The following is a 23,768-nucleotide window of genomic DNA, read 5'->3' as shown; positions in this document are numbered from 1 at the left end:
TACCACATCTCTCAGGGGTCATTACATGCTCCCATTGGCAATGTCATTTTAGTGAGTCACATTAAAATGCATGGAGCCTAAACAAGCCGTTTATTCAGCCTGGTTGAGACCTAACATGGTGAAGGATCTGGAGGCTGCAGAAGGATTTGGCTGCTCAACTCTGCCTGTTAGCTAGAGCATGTGTGAAAACAAACACACACTTTTCCACTTCTTTTCTACCCCTGACCCCTATTTGTTTTGCTCAGAGTTGTCACAGTCCTCACCAATAAAACAGATTGGGTTGCTGTTGAGCCCATGTCCTCTCCCCAGCTGTCCACGGAATTGGTTTGTAATACTGTTTCACTCCAGTCCCGAGTCTGAGGGCTTCCATCAAATCTTTTTTTTCATTTGAATATATTTTTGATGGATTGAGCTTAAGATAGATAGGACATTATTACATTTTTCTGTGCCATTTATTTTTGCTGATGCAGGCTAATTTACACTGTTGTGTGTGTGTGTGTGTGTGTGTGTGTGTGTGTGTGTGTGTGTGTGTGTGTGTGTGTATTCTGCAGGTATGGTACCCATGCAGCAGCAACAGCAACAGCAGCAGGGCTTCCCTATGGTCCAGGTTATGCAGCCTAACATGCAAGGAATGATGGGGATGAACTTTGGGGGACAGATGCCTCCGGGTGCCATGCCTATGCAGGTAGTTTTCAGTGTTTATGGGTTTGAGTATGATATTGTCATCTTCTTAAAATAATGGCCTAAGTCATGTTTTCAGGTTTTTCAAAAAACAGAATAAACTGACAAATTTTGTTTCAGTTTCAGTTTATTCTGTTTTTTGAAAAACTTGAAAATATGACGTTTCAGTTTATTCTGTTTTTTGAAAAACTTGAAAATATGACTTAGGCCGTTATTTTAAGGTGACGATATGGATCGTATATTGGCAAACATACAATTATCTGAAAAAGCAGTTTAGCTGTTTAATTGTTTTAAACCTCACTGATGCTCTGATTCCTTAAAGTTTGAGACAGGAATAGGGACCTGGGCCAGTTGGTATTAAATACACCTTAGAGATTTCTTTTGTTTATCATCTTGATTGTTATTATTTATTTGTTTATTTATTTATTTTGGGAGTATCTTTTCCTATTGGGTCCCTAGGTGATGTTATGTCATCTTAACAAGGTGTTTTTGTTTTCCTTTGCCTTCCATCTGTTTGTTTTTTGGGGGGGTTTTGTGAATAAATTCCTAACTGTGCATGCTCAATAATCCATCTTTCATCACTCATCTAAGTCACTTAGATGAGTGATGAAACATTTCTCTCAATAAATGTTGTGTCCAGATGAACTGATTCAAATTTCTGTGAATGCAATGTAAAGTAAATGAGCCCATCAATCAAGTTACGCTAGAAAATGAAAACTTGGAAGTTGTATTTGCACATTTATCATTTCTGGGCCAACTAAGAGGGAAAAAACAGAAACTCTGGCAAGCACTTATTGAAAAAAAAAGTATGTTGTTATGATATTTGTTTATTCTTTATTCATATTTATAAATTATAACAGGTGGCATTGGTTTTTAGTGTTCTTTTGTCTAGACTTTTTTGCAGACGAAAGTAAAAAAGTGCATCAAAACTGTACATAGAAGCCATCTTGCTTAAGGAGTATTGCCCGGATTGTATTCTAATATACAATCTGGGCAATACAATCACCTAAGGCCCCAACTTATGCTGAGACTATCAGTTAAGGGTATGCATACATAGATTATTGAGCGGGGTAATCTATCCCTTTTCTTCCTTTGGATTTTGAAAGGTGTATTTTGTTCTGTGTTTACAAATAACATAGAAGCAACTAAACTCCTTACAAGCATGCAAAATATATTCAAAACTTGTTTTATGCTGGAATTGTCAGACATAAATGTCACAGACATCATCGGATTTTAGCTTGAAAAGTAAGAAATGCTTGAAGTCTACATCTTTTCAGATGCTGTTTATTGCAAAATGCATTTAATTGATGAAATTCAGTTTTTTGTCACAGAAATACTGCTTAAATCTTGTTTTCTAAAATAACAATCAATATGCAGTGGTTAAAAACCCTGGCTGCCATTAATGAATACATAGACCTAAACCTGAAACAGGGTGATATAGATTCAAAGCAAAATGCAGGGTTTTAGGGGTCATATGACCGTGCTTGCTTCCAAATTCATCTGCTTACAAATTGCTTTGAACATCAGTGCATAAAAAGCACTCCTTGCAGGCTGCTAAGTTTTAATGAGATTTTTGTCCATTAATGTTACTTTGAATTGCACTGGTTTCCTGCTGCTGTGAACACTTAATATTGAATGAAAAGAATACCATGGTTGGAATAATAATGAGCTGAACCACTTTGTGTGTGTATGTGTGTTTGCGTATGTGTGTTTTACTAACCAGGGTGGGATGGCCATTGGGATGCAGACCCCTGGGATGCAGTTCATGGGCCAGCCACAGTTCATGGGCATGAGGGCCCCTGGGCCCCAGTACACTGCTGACATGCAGAAGCAGATGGCTGAGGAACACCAGTAAGCCTTGTTCTCTTTCTTATCACGATTCTCCAGCTCTGCAGCATTTCCCCTATAATTTTTTTCAGCAGCGGTGCTGTTGTGTGCGCCATTGGTCCACAAACATGTGACGCCGGCTCATATTCACGGGCATCAGAACAGCTTAAAACTTCAGTGTTTTCCCTAGGTTTTTGGAAGACTTCAATGCATGAATGTGGCGGAGGTTTGGGGGTCCTCCGCCAAGAACATTTAATAGTTTTCAATGAAAAATATGCAATTTCACATCATTTTGGACCATTATTATTACCATATCTCTGTACAAAAAGTTGGAAAAGCTGGAGCAGATAATAAATAAACAACATCCAAAAAGCTTAAAGATAAAAGTTTCTAAAGTCCACTGTGGACCAACTACAACCATTAATTTTGATGTTTCACTGTCACTTGACAACCACTCGTTCAACCACACACTCGCTATGCACACACATTACGCACTATGGCAAGCCATTTTAACATTAATTATTCAAGACGTACTAGTAACTGTTCTAAAGTTACTGTTACTTATTCTTTAGTTACTCATTCCAATTGTGACTAGTATCAATTTCAGTTTTACTAGTAATTATTTATTAGATACTAGTACTTATTCTTTAGTTACTAGTAACTATTCCAATAGTTACTAGTATCTATTTCAGTTTTACAAGTAACTATTCATTAGATACTAGTACTTGTTCTTTAGTTAGCGTGAATGCTATTGCTTTGCAGTTCTTTATTTATTTATTTAGTTTTCTTCCGCCCATTTTTTGACACTTTGTAGCTCCTTCATACTTTTAGCTACTGAAACCATTCAACTATCAAAATGTTCAACTCATTAAGGACATTATTGCTCCCCTTTCAGATTTTTCATACCTTTTGAACTTTTTGAAATATTCAACTTTTTTCAGCCATTTTCTGAATGGGAGTCAATGGGGGACTTTTGCAACCTTTCCACCTCTTTTACTCCTTCATACTTTTAGCCACTGAAACCATTCAGGTATCAAAATATTCATCTCTTTAAGCCCATTAGGGCTCACATTTCAGTTTTTTGAAATCTTTTATATTTTTAGACATATTAAGCTTTTTCTACTTTTTCAAAACAATGGAAGTCTATGGGGAAAGGTTGAAACCCTTCATCACCTTTGAACTGTATCTCCTTCATTTTTTGAGCTAGAAACCCCATTTAAAGCTTAAACAGTTCAGGACATTGAGCTCTTTCAGAATCCTATTCAGGTTTTAAAGTTATTTTATAGTTTTTGAACGATTCAGCTCTAAAGTTTAGCAATTCTGCCATACACTTTGCCTGTTAGAATGTTCAGTCCTATTGTGACATCACATATCAATTAGAAACTCAACTACCAGCCTAATTAGTGTGAATGCTGGGCATTCACACTATTGCTTTGCAGTTCTTTATTAGTGGCACCACTTCCACTTTTTCATACTTTAAACTACAGAAACCGTTCAACAATCAAACTATTTACGTATTTAGCACTTTATGGCAAATTTTTCAGTTTTTTATACCTTTAAAACTTTTGAAATATTCAGCCATTTCACATTTCAGTTTCCAGGTATTTCAGGTAGGTTAGTGACTTTCTGACTTTTCCTATTTATCCATTTTCAGCAATGCTTTCGCGATTTCTTTCAGCAGCTCAGCATTCACACGCTTTTTCTGTGGAAAAGCATTTTTCTAGTTCAGTTTTACTTGTCACCACCGTCATCATCATCGGTGGTCACTCGACGCGAGTATGATTGTCCTCTCTGTTGGGTTATCTACTTGTGGGTCTTGAGTTGGCTGTAGAGGCCGATCCGCGATCCGCATACTTTGGTGCAGTGTAGACAGGGGAAAGTGGTGGTGGTTGAGCCTTTTTGTCTCTCTCCTTGTGGTGCTGTTGCTTTTTCTCTGTGGAACAGTGGAGTTCCATATCATTTCATCCATTTCATCCATACTTGTAACTATTGGAATAGTTACTAGTCACTAAAGAATGTGTACTAGTATTTAATGAATAGTTACTAGTAAAACTGAAATAGACACTAGTCAAGATTTGATTAGTGAGTTGTCAGAAGCAAATAGTTGATATCTTAGACCAGAATAATGACTAGTGTCTATTAAATTTGAGATATCCTCAACTCGAACAACAACTAGTAAGAATCTATTTGGCGCTGTCTTCATTTGGAGATATCTTTATTCAAATGGCTCAATGCATAAACATGAGGCAGACATCCAGCATGCTCTCCTGGTCCGGTGTTATGCTGAGTTCTGCCTGCCCGCCAAGAATTGCATGCACCTCGTGGGAGCAAAAACTACCAGACCAAATTTACTCCCAACATTTTCGGAGTTAAAAAGCTCTACAAACTGCTGACCAGCCAATAGTCATGCTCAAAGACACCCCCCCCCCCTTTGTGAGCTGGCTGGAGATCTCAAGAGACCGGTCTCATAGACAAGAGGCTTTTATTTCCCTGTTGGTGCATGGTTTATTTAAATATCATAACACAAATGTCCATTATAAAATTAATGGAACTTGTCTATTTTTTCTCCCTTTTAAAGGTTTTTTTTTTTTTTGTTTTTTGTTTTTCTTTGTTCCTTATCTAATGCGTGGGTCTAAGGACAGGATGTTGTATTGCTGTAAAGCCGACTGAGGCATATTTGTAATTTGTGATATTGAGCTATACAAAGAAAATTGGCTTGACTTGATTATCTGCCTTGTTCTCCTGTGGGGTGATTGGTCTGAAATGTACAAGGTTTCCTTGATTATTCTCTCAGTATTTATTAGGGTGAACTCTCCTGTGTTCTTTGTCGATGAAATTTTAAGAATAGGATTTCAGATGGTTATATTAAAATGAGATTTTTAAATGCAGAAAAATGAATCTGGGGTGTCAAATCACTCTTGTCAAAATCGATCAAGCAAAGTATGTGCTGATAAAACCATTTGATTCCTATCAAACGTTGATTTGAATTGTCATTACTGAGTGATAAGGGGTGCATCCGTTATTTGGCAGAACTGATTGTTGCTGCTGAATAATGCATCCCCTATTATTTCAGATTGGGTCATTATTAAATGTATGAAATTCACACTGTCAAGCCAAAACAGCCCCAAATATGTGCTGATAAAACCATTTAATTCATAGATTTCTAGAAATAAAGTTACAGAGTGAATGCGTTATTCGTCAGAGGTGTATGTCCTGTGAGGTGCATGCAATTCTCAGCGGGCAGGCAGAACTCGACATAACAATGTATTTAGTGTGGTGTGGTCCTCATTAATATTTAGCAGCCAGTTTACATGCCATGTAGCTATCACATTGTCAATGTTACCTTTACTTACTGGGTTTGGGATATCTTTCGTCTGAATTGTTATTAGTAACTGAAATCTAAGTGCTAGTATCTAAAACATTGTACTAGTAAAATGGAATAGTTACTAGAATTAGTACTAGCATCTAATGTATAGTTAGTAGTAAAACTGAAATAGATACTAGTAACCATTGGAGAAGTTACTAGTAACTAAAGATTAAGTACTAGTATCTAATAAATAGTTACTAGTCAAGTCAAGTCATTTTATTTGTATAAGCCAATATCACAAATTACAAATTTGCCTCAAGGGGCTTTACAGCGACACAAAATCCTCTCCTTAGACCGTCGCATCGGCTAAGGAACAACTCCCTAAAAAAAAAAAATTCTTTAACCGGAAGAAAAAATAGGAAGAAAGCTCAGGGAGAGCAACAGAGGAGGGATCTCTCTCCCAAGACAGGCAACGTGCAATGGATGTTGTGTTAACACAATTGACAGAATACAACATTGAAAGAGGATAACGCAATTGTAATGGAATTATGAAATTTATGAAGAATATGATGTGCAGGATACCAAGCAGTGTCCAGATGCCTAGGACCCAAGCCACGCAACCGGCATCACCATGTAAAAAAAAACAAAAAACTAGTAAAGTTGAAATAGATACTAGTCAGGATTGGATTAGTTACTAGTAACTAAAGAATAAATACTAGTAACTTTAGAATAGTTACTAGTAATTCTTGAGGAATAAATGTTGAAACAGCTTGCCATATACGCGTTGCCCTATTCTTTAAAGGAGCTATGCTACTCTTAAGTACCTTTCACCTAGATGTCCTTTGAAGAATGAGGAGAGGGAGGATTGTGGGATTTGATACGCTAGTCGATGACTTAAAACAATTCTACGATAGCATAGGGTGTTATCGTGCTCACACAGTGCGCGGGTGAAAATCATTAGTAACCTATTGATATTCATGATTTTGTGAAATTTTGGCAGCAGCTCTCATAATTCTGCAGTATTCTCGTGTGTGTGTGTGTGTGTGTGACAGGTACAGTGCGTTCAGCATAGTGTGTATGTCATGTATTCATGTATTAGAATATAATGAAATTCTTGTGCTCTGGCTCAAGGACAGGTATCAACGCAAGGACAAAGGACACAAGGACCCCCCCCCCCCCCACACACACACACAGACACACACAAAAGCACAATGGAGCACAGTGAGATTTTGAAAGTCAATACCATCAAACATTTTCTTCACACTTGAGTTTATATGTTAAGCTTGCATGAAATGGTCCAGTATTGTGTAGTAAATTATTTGAAATGGAAATGTTTTAAAATGTTTAAAACGTTTTTATCTTTGTCTAATATAAATGGGAGTCATTGGGATTTGAAAAACATACAGGTTTCTCCATTTATATAATTTACATTATGCTTAAACTTTAACTCAACTCAAAACTTTGTTGCAGACTCAGGGTCCATAACAGACAAAGACAAAAGATAAGAACCACTGGTAAACGATAAACCTTAGACAATACATAAAGTAAACACAATAAAATAACATAAAAGGAACAAATCAGTGTCTTACAAGAAGGCAGCTATACCAATGGTACCACTGCCGGGTTTGGTAGCTTGTGGAACTGAATCTTATATCAGTTAAACCCATGATGATTACATTATCGGAGTCATTGAGCCAGCAAATGAATTTATACATGAGATTTTTAGAGCAGCCTGGAAAGTATTGACTCCTGCAGCGACAAACATTTCACTTGCACTACACCGTCTAGGTCTTTTTCAGTAGTATTCTCATTGCATCATTATAAGCTACTCGAAGTCTCTGTAAGCTTGCTTTTTTGTAGTTTGACCACAGGTGTGCAGTATAAAGTGGTGTACAATATGCTCTGAACAGAGACATCTTCACACTAACTGAACACATACCAAACCTGCGTGAGAGAGTGTTTGCTTGTGGATACATCATGCGGCATTGCCTTTAAATATAATCATCATTTTTTATTTATTCAGTAATATAATGTCCAAGATATTTCACCTTATTACATACCTCAGGATTATAATCAGACAATTTAAAATCAGGAAATTTTAGATAATTGACCTCTTTGGTTCTGCAGATCATGACAACACTCTTACTAGCATTATATTTGATGTCATGCTCCACACCATACACAGAACATATATTAAGGAGCTGCTGGAGACTAGCGCTACAGGGACTAAGGATGACAAGATCATCCGCATTTTTAAATAATATGGTTCACCAAGGTATTACCAGTCACGCACCCAGTGTTACAGGCTTTCAACTGCTTGGACAACTCATCAGTGTATATTGTGGAGAACTGGAGATAGAATTCCCCCTTGTCTGACACCATTGCTAACCCCAAATGGGCTGGCAATGCTATTACCCCATTTCACTTGCATAGTCTGGTGGGCATAGCATTAAGCCAGAATTCTCACAATAGGGACCCCTCTTTGACACAATTTAACAAACAACTTTCTATGATTAACACAATCAAATGCTTTGGAAGCATCAATAAAACACATAAGAACTGATGATTTTGGCCTCTATATTTGTTAACAATTTCTTTTAAGGCATATATACATAAGTCAGTGCCCTGTTTAGCTTTAAAACCAAACTGGTTATCCTTTGAGTTGATAAACTCATGCACTCTATCCAGCAGGATTCTTTCTAGGACTTTTGACAGTATGCTGGCTAGAGCTGTAGGCCTGTAGTTAGCTAGGCTGCATACTTTACCAGCTTAAAGATAGTTGTTAATGACTGGCACTAACAGAACAGACAACATTGAGTCTGGTAACAAACCATGGATCATAAAGCCAGTAAGACACGCAGCAAGCAGAGGAGCTATCCTCAGACTGGCAAAATCAAAGTGTTCAGTAGTAATATGATCTAAAGGACAGGCTTAAATATAATTATTATGCTTCTGCCTGTGCCTTTTCAGTCACTGTTTTGAGTACATTGTTTGTATTGTAAACATTTGTTAATTGTTGGTGACTGAATAAAACTTAAACTAAACTAAACTAAACTAAAACCACTTCCCTTGTTAACAGACAGCTTGTTTATAGCTTGGTATACCTCATGTGACATGATCACCATTGAATCATCCCTCTCAATATTGCCCATCTTATAGAGATCACTTTGGACACAGATGAATACGGTATGATAATGCTGTCGCCATAACTCAGCAATATTGTCTGTACCAGAGATACCATCATCAGTGCATGGTAGAGATGTTTTCCAGTTGTTGAGAACTCTCACTTCTTTCCAAAAATTAGCAGCATTGTTCCCTAGCAGCTTCTTAGCCATGGAATCTGCCCTCGTGGCTTGCTCATTTTTACAAATGAAGCGAATAGCATACATGTATCTTGCATTAGTGAGCTTCACGTGTTCAAGTGCAGGCCCTTGTCTGGGTATACCTGCCATAGCCCGTGGTTTAAAGGCTTCACGGGCTTCTTCATGATACCCAACTACATACCTGTTCCAACCAGGCCTGATGTATGTGTCTTATTTTTATACTTGTAGTAGGGCTTACTGCCCTCATACAAAGCACTAACAATACCAACGTACATGCAGCAGAGATCCCTCCTATGCTTCATATTTACAATTAATGTCTCTGCACATAACTGCATCTCTAAGCAGATTTATATTAACCAAAGTTTCATCTGTATGGGCATGAGTACCGATTAAGTACAAAGCAACGAGTTTATCAGTTTTTCAAAGATTTTGTGCAGTACTTTTTATCAGGTGATAGTTATTATGAAACAACATGCATAATCCTTTAAATAGTACCTTTAAAAATACTTGTTTATTTTAATATTGTTAAAATCAGGTATTTTAAAACAGACTTGTAAAACTGTGCATTGCGTGGACCACTATGGTAGCCATCTGGCAATGTTCACAAGAACTCTGCTGCTAACAGCAATATTTGGGCCTTAAAGGTAAATCCCACCAAAACATGCAATTTCCCTTCAAGCTGTTTTTTGTTCGTTATTTGGGGTAAAAAAACCCAAAACAAAACATGATGAAACTGCTGGAATCTGATGTAATTTGTACATCAAGAGCTTAATAGTGGATTTCTGCGCGGGAGAAAAGGCGTATATGGTGAGGAGGGATTAAAAGAGTTTTTCATACATAAGAGGTTGGGTAATCCTATCAAAGATTGCCTTCATTTTTTAAAGTCTGTTTATTGGGTTTTGCCATTTTTTCAAACAACACAAACAATCAAGCATATGCATCCCCTCCCTATTTCCCTCCCCTCCATGGGAAAAAATTTAGTACTGGGAACAATCATATCAAAGACAGAATTTCGTTCAAAGTCATGCCATTACAGTAACAATAGGATTCTTGCAGTACATGTATGGACCCCTAAAGAAAAAGAAAAAAAGGGGGGGGCAACACTGTGTGTGCATGCATGTGTATGTATGCAGAATATTCTTTCTAACCTTCTGTGGCTTTAGCTATCCCCATTGTCTGGAGCAACTGTTAAGGTCTTTATATAGTCCAGAAAAGGTGACCATGTTTTTTCAAAGTTTCTCATTTAACCTTTCGGGGAAAATCTAATCTTCTCTAACTTGATGTAATATAACACATCTTTGTTCCATCTACTGTGGGTAGGTTGGTGATACATGTTTCCATTTCAAAAGTAATAAACATCGAGCTAAAACAGAGGTGAAAGACAATTCTATTAAGACACAGGAGAGTGTTAGTCCTAGAGAGAATGCCAAACAGGGCCGTAAGAGGACCAGGTGGAACGTCCACATCAGATATATCCCCAAAGGATTTAAAAATGTCTCTCCAGAATTCAAATAAGCGAGGTCAGGTCCACAGCATGTGAAGCAGGTCTGCAGGTGATTGTCCACAACAGTTACATGCATCACGTTTACCAGGAAATATCCTTGCTAGTCTAGCTTTAGTATAATGAACGCGATGTAAGATCTGACATTGTATAAGACTATGTCTAGCTCATATTGAGGCAGTGTGAACTAGCCCCAACACAGTGTCCCACGTCCCATCTGTCAGCTCCACACCCAAATCCTGCTCCCAAGCAACTTTAAGATGGTTAAGAGTCTCGGACTTAATGGAATCTATTTCAGTATGTATAATTGAAATTAGGCTCTTTACATTGGGATTCAAAGAGAGAATGGAATCAATTTCCGAATGAGTAGGATGGTTTGAAAATTCTGGAAATTGCTTTTGTAAGAAATGTATAACCTGGAAATACCGAAATAGATGAGATCTAGGCAAATTTAATCTTTCACACAGGTCTGGAAATGATGAGAAAGTCCCTTTGCTGTACAGATCTTCGACAGTTTTGATTCCCTTGTCAAACCAGGTTTGGAAGGTGAGATCAATACATGATGGTTTAAACAAGTGGTTACGACATATTGGGGAATGAGAGGATGGCCTGTTAAGACCAAAGTGCCTCCTGAATTGCGTCCAGATCTTTATAGTGTGCATAACTTTGGGCATAGAGCTGACAACAGAGACAATAGGTAAGCCTGGACACATGAAAGAATAAAGAGACTGCTGGGAAGAGGACATCTCCATTTGTGGTCAAAGAGGGGTGTTCTCTAGGTTGGGCCAGTAGAGAAGCTTCTGAATATTACATGCCAATAGTAATTAAGAAAATTTGGAGGGGCCATCCCACTTTTTGACTTAGGCCGTTGGAGATACGCTTTCTTAATGTGCCATGGTTTGTTTCCCCATAGAAAGGAGGATATAGTCTGGTCTAATTTTGTGAAGAAGCTTTTCCTAAAAAATACTGGGATATTTTGGAAGAGGTATAAGAATTTGGGTAGGAGAACCATTTTGATAAGGTTAATATGGCCAGCCAGCGAAAGGGGCAGAGTGGACCAATGGCTAAAATCTTCTCTTCAACGTTCTAATAAAGGTAGGAAATTTTCCTTGAAAATATGAGGGAATGATTTAGTGATAAAATGCCCAAATATTTAAACCCACTATCCCTCCATTTAAAAGGAAAGAGTGAATGAGGCATTCTTGTGGCAATTGGGTTTATAGGAAAAAGTTGGCTTTTCTGAAAATTCAGTTTATAGCCTCAAAATCTACCAAACTGCTCCAGTATAGACATAATAATAGGAATGGAAGGGGTTGGATTAGATATATACAAGAGTAAGTCATCCGTGTACAAGGACACAGGAATGGAAGAGGTTGGATTAGATATATACAAGAGTAAGTCATTCATGTACAAGGACACTTTGTGGGTGATCCCACCTCTCCTAATACCCTCAAACCCTGCTTCCCTACGAAGCCAAATAGCTAAGGGTTCAGTGGCAATCGCAAATAGCATTGGGGATAGAGGGCAACCTTATTTCGTGCCACGTTTGAGAAGAAAGAAAGGTGAGTGCACATTGGTGATAACTGAAGCTACAATGGCTGAATATAAAAGTTTAATTCACAAAATAAAATCTTTACTAAACCCAGTTTTTCCCAGAACAAAAAAAAGGTTAGTCCATTCTACCTTATCGAAGGCCTTTTCTGCATCCAACGAAAGGACGAATTCGGGGGATTTAGAGCTTCGTGTATGAATTATGTCAAGCAATCGCCTTGTGTTAAAGAGAATGCCTCCCCTGCATAAAGCCTGTTTTGTCAGTCGATATCAGGCATGGGACCACTTTTCGAAGACAGTTATAAAGCACTTTGGCTAAAATCTTTTGGTCCACATTCAGACGTGAGATTGGTCACCTGCTGCTACAAAGAAGTGGGTCCTCATCCTTCTTAAGCAACAAGGAAATAGAAACTTGATATAGTGTTTCTGGCAGCCTACCATTCAAAAATGATTCATTATACATGCTTTGTAATTCAGGGCAGATAAGATGGGAAAACGCTTTATAAAATTCCACTGTATAGCCATCAGGCCCAGGGGACTTGCCATTTTGCATGGATTTTATGGCTTCTTGGATCTCAAGAAGTGAATTTGGTCCACCGAAGCTGCCGGAAAACGTTTTATCTAGTACAGGGTAACATATATTGTCAAGAGGATTGTTGTGGTCCCAAATATCTGGGGGACATTAAGAAGAGTAAAGATCAGAATAGAAGTTTAGAGAAGTTTTGTTTATGTCTCTTGTGTCCAAAAGAACAATACCAGCGGATGATTTTATTTTAGTGATTCACCCAGAAGCTGCAGCTGAACGAGCTTGGTATGCAAGAAATTTACTCGCTTTGTCCCCTGACTCAAAAATATGTTGTCTAGATTTAAGCAGAAGTAATTCAGCCTTATTAGTTGATAACATATCAAGCTCAGTCTGGAGGTGAAGGCATCTATTATACAGAGCAGAGGTTGGAGCTGTTGCATACTGATTGTCTAATTGTAAAATTTCATCAGAGATCTCAGTTTGACTGCTTCTGACTTTTTGCCGTGTGAAATATAAGCGATTACTTGACCTTGTAGGCAGGCTTTAAATGCTTCCCACGCGGTGGACTGAGAGACATTGGGGGTTTTATTAATTTAAAAAATAATCCAATCTGAGAGGTAAGAAACTCCATAAAAGTATTATTGGATAGCATTGGGGGATTAAAGTACCACTGCCTTGAAGGAACATAGTTTCTAGAAAAGTTATCTCCATAGAGGTAGGGGCGTGGTCCGATATAACAATACTATGGTACTCGCATGACTTAACATTTGATAAAAGTCTATCATCCACAAGAAAAAAATCCATCTGTGAGTATGTCTGGTGTGGTTGGGAAAAGAATGAGTATGCTTTGGTTGATGGGAAGGTGAACCTCCAGGGGTCAGATAAGCCCAGTTGCTCAACGTGGGAGGCCATAACCTTAGCAGAGCCAGAAAGGACTGTGTGTTTAGTAGATGACCTATCAAGAGTAGTGTCTTGGACCATGTTAAAACCCCCCCTATATTTAAAAAACTTTTGTCAGGACCTGGTACCAGCCTTGACATGGACAGAACACTCAGCTCAGTGATTACGGTCAAGGTCAACAACAAGGATCCCCGTTTTAAATTCGCACCCGATCGAGAACTTCTAAAAAAGGCTAAGAAGGTGACCTGGGAATATAATAACACAAAAAGCTCGACCACAGCGACACAATCCACTTCAGCGTCCATGCAGCCCTCCTTATTATAGATCATGTAAGTAATTCAGCTTTATTACTCTGCTGCTTATTTACTTGGCCATTGTATGTTGTGCAGCACGAAGGACACCTTGCGGTCATATGCTGGCACTGCGCATTGTGGTTGTACTGTGTGTGTGCTCTTGTTTATGATGCAGTTTTCTCTGAATTACAGACCACTTTTGTTGTCTAGATGTAGTATATGTTAATAAAAAATAAACATAAATAAATACATAATAATTGTATTCTTCGTTTTTTGTTAATAAAACAAACAAACAAACAAACAATTGAATAAATAAACAATAATTGTATTCTTCATTTTTGACCGCCCTGTCCGTCCATCCAGCCGTCTGTCAACAAATCTCACGCATTGGAATTCTGCAAACTTGAGAGCTGTGTTATTTTATTTTCAGAACGTTCAAACTTTGGTGGATTATACAGATAGTAGTCAAACGTAACATTAGAGAAAATTCAAAATTTGATCAGTGTTGACTAACTCTTTAAATTTTGGCCTTTTCAAAATTTTTTGGTTTTTAACTACAATTACTGTGCCATGTAAGTACCCAAACATGTTCGACTGAACATTGTGGATGTGATTCACAAGTTGTTTCTTTTGTTCAAAACTAATCCAAGAACATTATTTTATAATGACAATGCTAAGGTGCTAAAAATGCCATTTCTGTTTCAAAATGGAGTGAACATAACATTACTGTATTACTCTACCTATACTATGCAATACAAATGTTCATGTGTTCCTGCATGGTTGCATATTGCCTTTTCGCTCACTCACTACTACCTATTTTCTGCTGCTTTTTTGTCATGTAGGAAGCGACTGGAGCAGCAGCAGAGGATGCTGGAAGAGGACAGGAAGAGGAGACAATTTGAGGAACAGAAACAGAAACTGAGGCTGCTCAGCAGTGTCAAACCGAAGGTAAGCCTTTCTCTTCTAGCCTACCCTGTTGTGCTCACTGCTGTTCAGACAGAGTCAGTAAGGTAATGAAACTGTCTGTGTAACCTCCTGGACTCTGCTGTTATCCTGTATAAAGACAGGGGAGAAGAGCCGTGATGACGCCTTGGAGGCTATCAAAGGAAACCTGGATGGTTTCAGCAGAGATGCCAAGATGCACCCCACTCCCTCCTCACAGGCTAAGAAACCAGGTACATATGTACATCCAAACCCTTTTACTTGGTTACCTGGTTACTACTTTTCCTGCATCTCAACTAGGACTCTACACAAGCTCGGTTGCCTGTAGCCTAGCTCCTGGCAATAAAAATGAGAAAGAAGGCAGTTGGTTGGAGCCACACAAGGCAAAGTTAGTATGTACTACACAGATTCCTATTCACATCCAGGATTCCTGTCCCTATTCAGTATCATCTTTCAATTTCCCTTTTCATCTGTTAAACTGCCATCGTTCTGATTATCCTCAAGTTCATGTAGTGTCTTGAATTTTTAATCGTCATCTGTGTTTAATAGAGGACCCTTCTGTGAAACCTTAACTATGTGCTTTCTGTCTTCTTAGTGCATTTTAGGAATTTTTTTTTTGTTCTGTGCAATTTAGAAAATTGTAGCAGTTCATGTCAGTTTGCTACAAGTAAATGTTTAATTGAATCATTATTTAGTTGTAGATGTTTTATAATAATTACTTATGTTTCAAATGTAAATATCAATTGTCAGTATCAATGATTATGCATTTTTTTCACATCATATATAACATTTGTCAAAATGTTTGAATTGAAAAAAGTGCTACATTTTCTGTAATTGCACTAAATAGCCTTTTCCTCTCACAATTCATCCTCCTTTGTGGTTTGTGTCATGGGTTGTGCCATCATCATTATTTCTCTATTTTTGCAGACTCATCGCCATCACACTCTGTCACCCCTCACTCTCCCCCCACTGCTTTCTCTGAAGACGATGATGAATTTAGTGACTTTATTCAGGGGCCAGTAGATGCCTCTGTCTCCTTTCCCTCCTCTTCCTCCACCTTCCAACTCTCCTCTCAGGCCCACGTCCAGCCTTCATCCCCCTCCCTAAGGGCAGGTCTAACCCCCTCATCCTCCTCCCCCTCGTCTACTTCCCCCCTCTCTCAGACACTTCCCGCCTCTGTGTCCATTCCCACTGCCACGCAAAACTCTGCTGTCAACTCCAGTTCCCAATCTGCATTTCAAGGTAACTGTTCTTTTGCTGTTTTTGTTTCGTTTTTCCTTCCCATCCTCCTCTATAATTCATAGCTGGTCAGTAACACTGCACATAAAGTTGGAGGACTATTCATCTTGTTTTTAACATTTAGTAGTCGTGCTACAGCTATCGGTGCAGAATGATTTACCGGTATCAGGATTTATGGTTGGTCTTGGCCCGCTTTGCTGTGTAAAAGCGTGCATGCGGTGCAGTAGATGGCCCTGTTGCCTAAGCCTTAAAAATGAATGCACTTTTATCTTAGCAAACAACAAAGGTGCATTATCCTGGATAAACCCCTCCACACAACACCCTTCAATGTGAGAAATTAAGAATGGCTTAAAGTTTGTGTTGCCAGATGTCTCTGTTAGTTTGAACCATCGCCATCAAGTCATCTTTTGATTCCGATAAGCCAGTTTGTTTTAGAACAGGTGGCATGTTACAGCAGTTACAGCAGTGGGATCTTTTGTGTGTGTGTGTGTGTGTGTGTGTGTGTGTGTGTGTGTGTGTGTGTGTGTGTGTGTGTGTGTGTGTGTGTGTGTGTGTGTGTGTGTGTGTGTGTGTGTGTGTGTGTGTGTGTGTGTTTGTGTGTGTGGTGCTCTGACAGACCCTTGGCCAATGGGTTATGACTGACAGTAATAACATACAGATCAACTTCTGCTGTTCCCTCAATTAAGAAACACTTGCTGGGAAGCCTCAAAGCTAGCCATCAAATGTCATCCTCAGCCCTTTAAGGTGTTCTGTGACCTACTTGTTTAACATCTGGAATAAGAAGATTAGACAGCCCCAAGATGGCAGCTCTTTGATGTTTTGCCTCTGACCTGAAAAGTGATATCATGCCACTTAATATGTGAATCATTCCGGGCTGAAATATAGCAGAAACTGAATTGTTCCCTATATAATGGGTGCTTAAGCAATTAGAGCTGGTTAATAGATGCTGACACTATACAAAACAGTAATACAGTGCAGGACTGACACACTAGTTGTGGCACAGGATCTAACAGTTCACCTCATATGTAGTGCAGACAAGGTGTGTTTTTGACAGCAGAGTAAATATTAATATGCCAGAAACGTAGAAGCAAGTTTCTATTGTTAAGGTAAGGTCAAATAACAGAAGAAAATGACACTGCTATGAATAATGTAAATAGGATATCAAGAAACTGTGGTCCTCATCTACTCCTCTAGGCCCATCCCTGGAAGAAAAACTATTCTCTTCATGTGATCTCACAGTTGATAAGAAGGCCCAGGTTAGCTTTAAGCCCCAAAAGTCTTTGGCTGAAATGTCACCGAGAGCCAGAGTTTCAGCCCAGTTTCAACCCAGCACCAAAGCACGGAACTGGGCTAAAGCCCCCGAGGACTTGAGTTCTGCCTTTGTCACAGAAACTCTGCCTGAGGCCCCGTTGCCAGCTCCTGCTGTCCCCTCATCAGCTGCTGACTCATCCCCTCAATCCAATGGTGACAGCGGTGAGAGAAGTGACTGTTTATTTGCCTTTCACAGCTTCTTCCTCTTTAGCTTTGCTGCTGTATTAACACGTCATTGGTGTAGGGCATGTGGTTGTGCTTTCCTTCTAATCCACAGAAAATGATTTTCCTCTTCCTAAGCTTGACAAAATAAATTAACAACCTTTATTTCAACTTAGTTTCTCTGACTCCTTTTGGGAATAATTGGATTGGATTTTTAACTTACTGTCAGTAGTGATGCATCATGCTTTCATGGTCTATGTGATGCTGAATGTTGTACCACTTGGTCAGTTTCCTCACCTCATGGCTTAGTATGGATTTGTGGTGATTGCAAGGTGTTCTGCCTGGTCTTTTTACAAATTTTCTATAAGCCAGGTCTTTTCTAGTTTTGTAATTCTGTTTCTTTGGGTCAAATCTCATTACAAGGCTCTGATGTTGGCCATCTCTGCTCAAAATATGGATATAGACTGTGTCTGTGAATGTCCTGGGGTAATACCTGCTGACTCAATAAACTGCCGTCTGTTCCCTTGCTGTGTAACACTCTCCCAGAGACTGACCTCTGGCGCTTGCTTACTGTTTGGATTTAACAGGGATGTGCATGGATTGGCCACTGCCACTGGGAACCAAATGTACTTCAAGCCTGATTCTGCATGCCACTCTTCTGTGCTCTCGAATGTTTGTTTCTATGTCCTCTATGTCATCCAGGGAAGTATGATGGTTCATCATGTAGAACGCAGATATTTGTACCAAGAGTCATTTAACTGCACACAATCCACCGCATCAGGCAGGCTCCTCTGTCTTGGGCAAAGTAACACCTTCAGTAAACATCTTTCTCATGTTAGGGGCTCAAGTCAAGCTATAGCACTGTTATTATCCCCATAGTTTTTGGTTTTCTTTTAAGAAATAGCTTAAGAGCTACCAAATAAATTATATACAGTGACTTCAGAAAAAATTCAGACCCCTTTACTTTTTGCACACTTGTTTTGTAGATTTAAAGTGTAACTTCTCCTCTAGCTCTGAGCCTAACTCCACCCATCCATCCATTATCGAAACCACTTATCCTGCTCTCAGGGTCGTGGGATGCCGGAGCCTATCCCAGCAGTCACTGGGCGGCAGGTGGGGAGACACCCTGGACAGGCCACCAGGCCATCACAGGGCCGATACACACACATTCATATCTAGGGACAATTTTAGTACGGCCGATTCACCTGACCTACATGTCTTCAGACAGTGGGAGGAAACTGGAGAACCTGGAGGAAACCCACGCAGACACGGGGAGAACTTGCAAACTCCACACAGAGGACGAACCCCAAGGTTGGACTACCCCCGGGCTTGAACCCAGGACCTTCTTGCTGTGAGGCGAACGCGCTAACCACTGTGCCACCGTGCCGCCTAACTCCACCCACCGCATGATTTTGAAAAATGCTAAAAAGTGGGCAAGGGGCTGAGAGGGGGGGCGGGGAACGGCTGACAGGGTGGGGGATGGCAGGAGCATGGGCACGAATATATAGTAGGAGTAGCTGGCAAGAGCCGCAAGAAGAGCCCGGCTCATGTTGCCGGCTCACTGCCGTACCCAGTCCCCTCCACCGGCCCATGAAGATGCCTCCACCGCCGCAACACAGATGTGAAGGGGCCCCTGCAAGACGATGGACAACAAGGAACTGGCTCCCACAGCCTCAGCACGAAGTCAGCCTGCCCAACCCAGTTGTCCAGTGGTGCCTCTACAGTTGTCAAACACGCATCTGAACCATTGTGACAAAATTGAAAATGATGAAATAAATAGAGAGAAATTCCAAACAGTTTATAGAAAATGTTGTGAAGGCGCAAGGTTAGCAAGTCATTTCCTGTGAAATGACTCAAAGGCCCGGGGGCTGGTTGAGGTGGGTCGCCCACCTCTGATTAGAGCACATTAGCATTCTTTTTTTTTATTTGTTTTTTATTTCATGACGTAGATAAGTCCCAACCGGTAGACTATGTCAATATTGGCCTTGCAAGGTTCAAGGCTGATTTAGAATAGTAGATTGTGTGTTGAGCCATTTTTAACCCATGAAATACCAGATTTTATAAATTTGATAAGCAATATCAATATTAACACCAGCATTGATGTTTTTCACCACTGTGCAGTCATATCATTGTTTATGGCTCAAAACACGTGCCTCATTAATTTTGAAATGGATAAAATTGCCATTTCTGCCCATAATGACAAAGTGAAAACATGTTTTAAGAAATTTTTGACAATTTATTAAAAATCAAAAACAGAAATCTCTCATTTATATAATTATTCCAACCCTTAATTCAGTACTTTTTAGAAGCCCTTTTGGCAGAAATTACAGCTTTGAGTCTCCTTGTGTAAGTCTCTACAAGCACCTGTATTTGGGCAGTTTATCCCATTCTTCCTTGCAGAGTCCCCTCTTAAACTCTTTCAGATTGCATGGGAAGCATCTGAACTGCCAACTTCAGGTCTCTCCAGAGATGTTCTATGGTGTCTAAGTCTGGGCCACTCAGAGACTTGTCCTGAATCCACTCCAGCGTTGTCATGGCTGTATACTTCGGGTCATTGCGATGCGTAAAGGTGAACCGTCACCCCAGTCTGAGGTCATATACACTCTGAAGTGGGTTTTCTTCAAGGACCCCTCTGTATTTGGCTGCATTCATTCTTCCTGTCGCTGAGAAGTGTCCCCATGCTTCACCGTAGGGATGGTATTAGCCAGGTGATGAGCAGTGCCTGGTGCCAGACATAGAGCTTGGAGCTCTGCCCAAAGAGTTTAATTTTTGCCTCATCAGACCAGAGAATCTGTTTTCTCATGCTCTGAGTCCTTAAAATGCCGTTTGGCAAACTCCAAGTGGGCTGTCATATGCCTTTCGTTCAAGAGTGGCTTCCGTCTAGCCACTCTACCATAAAGGCTTTATTGATGGAGTGCTGCTGAGATGGTCGTCCTTCCAGCAGGTTATCCCATCTCTTCATGGGATTTCTGAATCTGTCTTAGAGTGACCCTTGGGTTCTTGGTCACCTACCTGACCAAGGCCCTTCTTTTGCCAATTATTCCATTTGGCTGGACGGCCAACACAAGGAAGAGTCCTGGTGGTTCCAAACTTATTCCATTTCACAATTATTGAAGCCACTATGCTCCTGGAAACACTCAAAGCTTTAGAAATGGTTTCATACCCTTGTCCTGCTCTATGTCTCACCACAATTTCATCGTGGAGGTCTACAGAGAGTTCCTTGGACTTTCTGACTTGGCTTTTGGCCTGATATGCAGTATGAATTTGGGATGTTATATACACAAGTGTTTGCCTTTCTAAAGTATCTCCAATCAATTCAATTTGCCCCAGGTGGACTCCAATCAAGTTCTAGACACAGTGCGAGGATAATTAAAGCCAATGGATGCACCTGACCACAATTTGGAGTGACAGTTTGGAGTTTTTGATTTTTAATAGATTTGCAAAAATTTCTAAGAACATGTTTTCACTTTGTCACTATGGGTTATTGAGTGTAGATTGATGGGCAAAAATGGCAATTTTATCCATTTAAAATTAAATCTACAACACAGTGCGCAAAAAATGAAGGGGTTTGAATACTTGCTGAAGCCACTGTACTTAATATACAGCCATCAAGAAGGAAAAAAACCTTCTCTGTTGCAAAGAAAATTTAGGTCACTTTTTCAAGTGAGAGTATTGTTTATTTGTTTTATGAGGTAAATTTAAACTTTATGCATTCTTCTCCCAAAGGAACTACCAGAACATTTGGTTATGGCTCAGAGACTGATTTATAGACATCTGAGGCACCAGGACTGAGTCAGTGCAGAGATGCATTAAATCTTCACCGAGTCTTCCAGTCAGCAGTTGAGAAAGCTATTCTAGTTTCAGAGTTCTATGAGTACCAGGAGGGTTCAGCTGCCAAGAGACTTGGAAAGTGCTACCGCAGGACAAAGCTTATGCCATAACAACTTACTCTTCATTTCTTTTCTGTGTATTTAAAAGCAGGTGTTGGTGTGTACCCTCAACAAGAGCACATCCAGCCAATGCTGCCTGGCTGGCTTTACAATGACAGCCTCATTCCAGGTAAAAGCTGGTATACATTCCTTTCAATATCTGACACTTGTATATTGTGGTAAAAGAAATGAAGCAACTATCTCTCTTTTTTGTTTTACATTTGCCCTGTAATTTAATACAATCAATCATCTGTTCTGTTCAATCAGTTTCCATTTCTCATGCCAGGTGTTTTTCTTTTTTCCAATTTTAGAGATGTTCAAAAAGGTCCTTGAGTTCACCATGACTCCGGCGGGGATAGACACGGCCAAGCTTTATCCCATCCTCATGTCATCAGGTCTTCCCAGGGAGGCGCTAGGGCAGATCTGGGCGTCAGCCAACCGCACAACACCCGGCATGCTAACCAAGGAGGAACTGTATACTGTACTCGCTCTTATTGGTGTGGCACAGGTAAATACCAATGTCAAACCAACTGATCTACTTAAAATTACCTCAGTAATCATACCCCATTGTGTTCACTAAGTATTGAACTCCATATGAAAATTAAATGGGGTGTAGAAATGTAGAACGGTGCTGTACCGCAGGCTTGTGGGAGGTGACGTAAACCCAGCTGAGTATGACTGAGTGCCCCTCAGCCCTCAGTTTGGCAGCAGGCCTCTTATCTCCCTCAGTCTGTGTCTGTCACCATCACCCCTGGGAGTATGCTAATTTGTAGGCAGCTCACGACAAACTTCATGCCAGTGTTTGCGCTGAGAATAATAAGATACCCTTTGTCATATAAATCCTAAAGAGTCTTAAAACACTAGTGCAGGAAGCTGCATCTTTTTGTGTTTAGATGGAAAAAAGTCTAAATCCTTCCTTGACATCTGTTATGATGGGCCATAGCATCATTCAACTGTATAAATTAGGACTACTGCATTTTTCCATGAGTACAGAATTGATGATTTGATTAGATAAAATGGGGCCTAAATAGTCCCTATGTCCTGATACCTTTGAATTATAACTGAAATCCAGTTGGCAGGAGAGCTGCTTTGCTTTGGCTGTCTGATGAGTTATTATGACATCAGAATCTGTGTTTCTATGTACCACTTCAACAAAAATAATATATAATAATTGATAACAGCAAGCAAGCAAAATTTTATTTATATAGCACTTTTAAAAACACAGTTACATAGCGCTTTACACTCCATACACAAAATATGAATAAATGGTACATAAAATAAATTGAATGAATATAAAAACATGGCATGAGGAGTAACAGACCAAGCTAAAAATAAAGCAGAAGTCAGTGGTGGGAATCTATAAAAAGGCTTGCCTGGAAAGATGGGACTTTAGAAGCCGCTTAAAGCAGTCCAAAGATTCAGCAAATCTAATGGATTGGGGGAGATTATTCCAGAGTCTAGGGGCTAAAACTGCAAAGGCGCGGTCAACGTTTGTTTTGCAGTTGGAGTGAGAAATGGATAAAAGACTGAGGTTGGAGGATCAGAGTGATTGGGAAGTGGAATGAGGAATGAGAAGATCAGAAATATAACTGGGGGCAAGCTCATGCAGTCCTTTAAATGTAATCAGAAAGATCTTATAGATTATTCTGAATTTTACGGGAAGCCAATGGAGGGATGCAAGAATAGGGGTAATATGGGACCTACAGCTAGTTCCAGTTAGTAGTCTAGCAGCTGCATTCTGAACCAACTGTAGACGATTTAAAGTAGCTTGGTTGAGGCCAGAGTAGAGGGAGTTACTGGTAAACTAGATGGGAGAAAATGAACGTGTGAATTAAATTTTCGATATCCTTAAAAGACTAAATATTTCGTAGCTGAAGAAAACAGGATTGGACAAGCTTAGTAACATGTTGATTGAAAGACATATTCTGGACAAAGATGATACCAAAATTTTTAGCAGTAGGTTTGATGTTTGAATAAAGTGGACCAATAAGTTGATCAACTGCAGTGGCAAAGTTCTCAAGACCAATTAAGAGAACTTCAGTTTAGATGGAGGAAATTAAGGGACATCCAGTCTTTGGTGGCAGCTAAGCAATCATGGAGGAAGGACGGTTGATTCAGGTTATTGGGTTTGGCAGAGAAATAGATCTGCGTATCATCGGCATAACAGTGGTATGACATGTCTTGAAAATGACTAAACAAATGACCCAGAGGAAGCATGTATAAAGAGCAGAGGATTGGCCCAAGGATATACCCCTGAGGGACTCCACACAGTAGGG

The 23,768-nt window shown here is 39.7% G+C and overlaps 1 protein-coding gene across 2 annotated transcripts in view; it reads left to right on the top strand.

Annotated features, from left to right (window-relative positions):
• synrg (synergin, gamma) overlaps positions 1-23,768 on the top strand; it is a 78,472-nt gene that overhangs the window by 10,781 nt on the left and 43,923 nt on the right. For both annotated transcript variants that reach the window (XM_056283062.1, XM_056283061.1), the window contains exons 3-10: positions 552-685; positions 2,405-2,532; positions 14,752-14,857; positions 14,973-15,084; positions 15,779-16,093; positions 17,285-17,563; positions 21,545-21,622; positions 21,804-22,000. In XM_056283062.1, the coding sequence (XP_056139037.1) occupies positions 552-685; positions 2,405-2,532; positions 14,752-14,857; positions 14,973-15,084; positions 15,779-16,093; positions 17,285-17,563; positions 21,545-21,622; positions 21,804-22,000 (1,349 nt within the window). The remainder of the gene's footprint in view (positions 1-551; positions 686-2,404; positions 2,533-14,751; positions 14,858-14,972; positions 15,085-15,778; positions 16,094-17,284; positions 17,564-21,544; positions 21,623-21,803; positions 22,001-23,768) is intronic.

Source organism: Lampris incognitus, chromosome 7 (assembly GCF_029633865.1).
Source record: "Lampris incognitus isolate fLamInc1 chromosome 7, fLamInc1.hap2, whole genome shotgun sequence".
In the NCBI taxonomy this organism is placed as follows: Eukaryota; Metazoa; Chordata; class Actinopteri; order Lampriformes; family Lampridae; genus Lampris; species Lampris incognitus.
The sequence above is the reverse complement of the archived record's forward strand: the minus strand, read 5'-3'. Positions and strand labels throughout refer to the sequence as shown.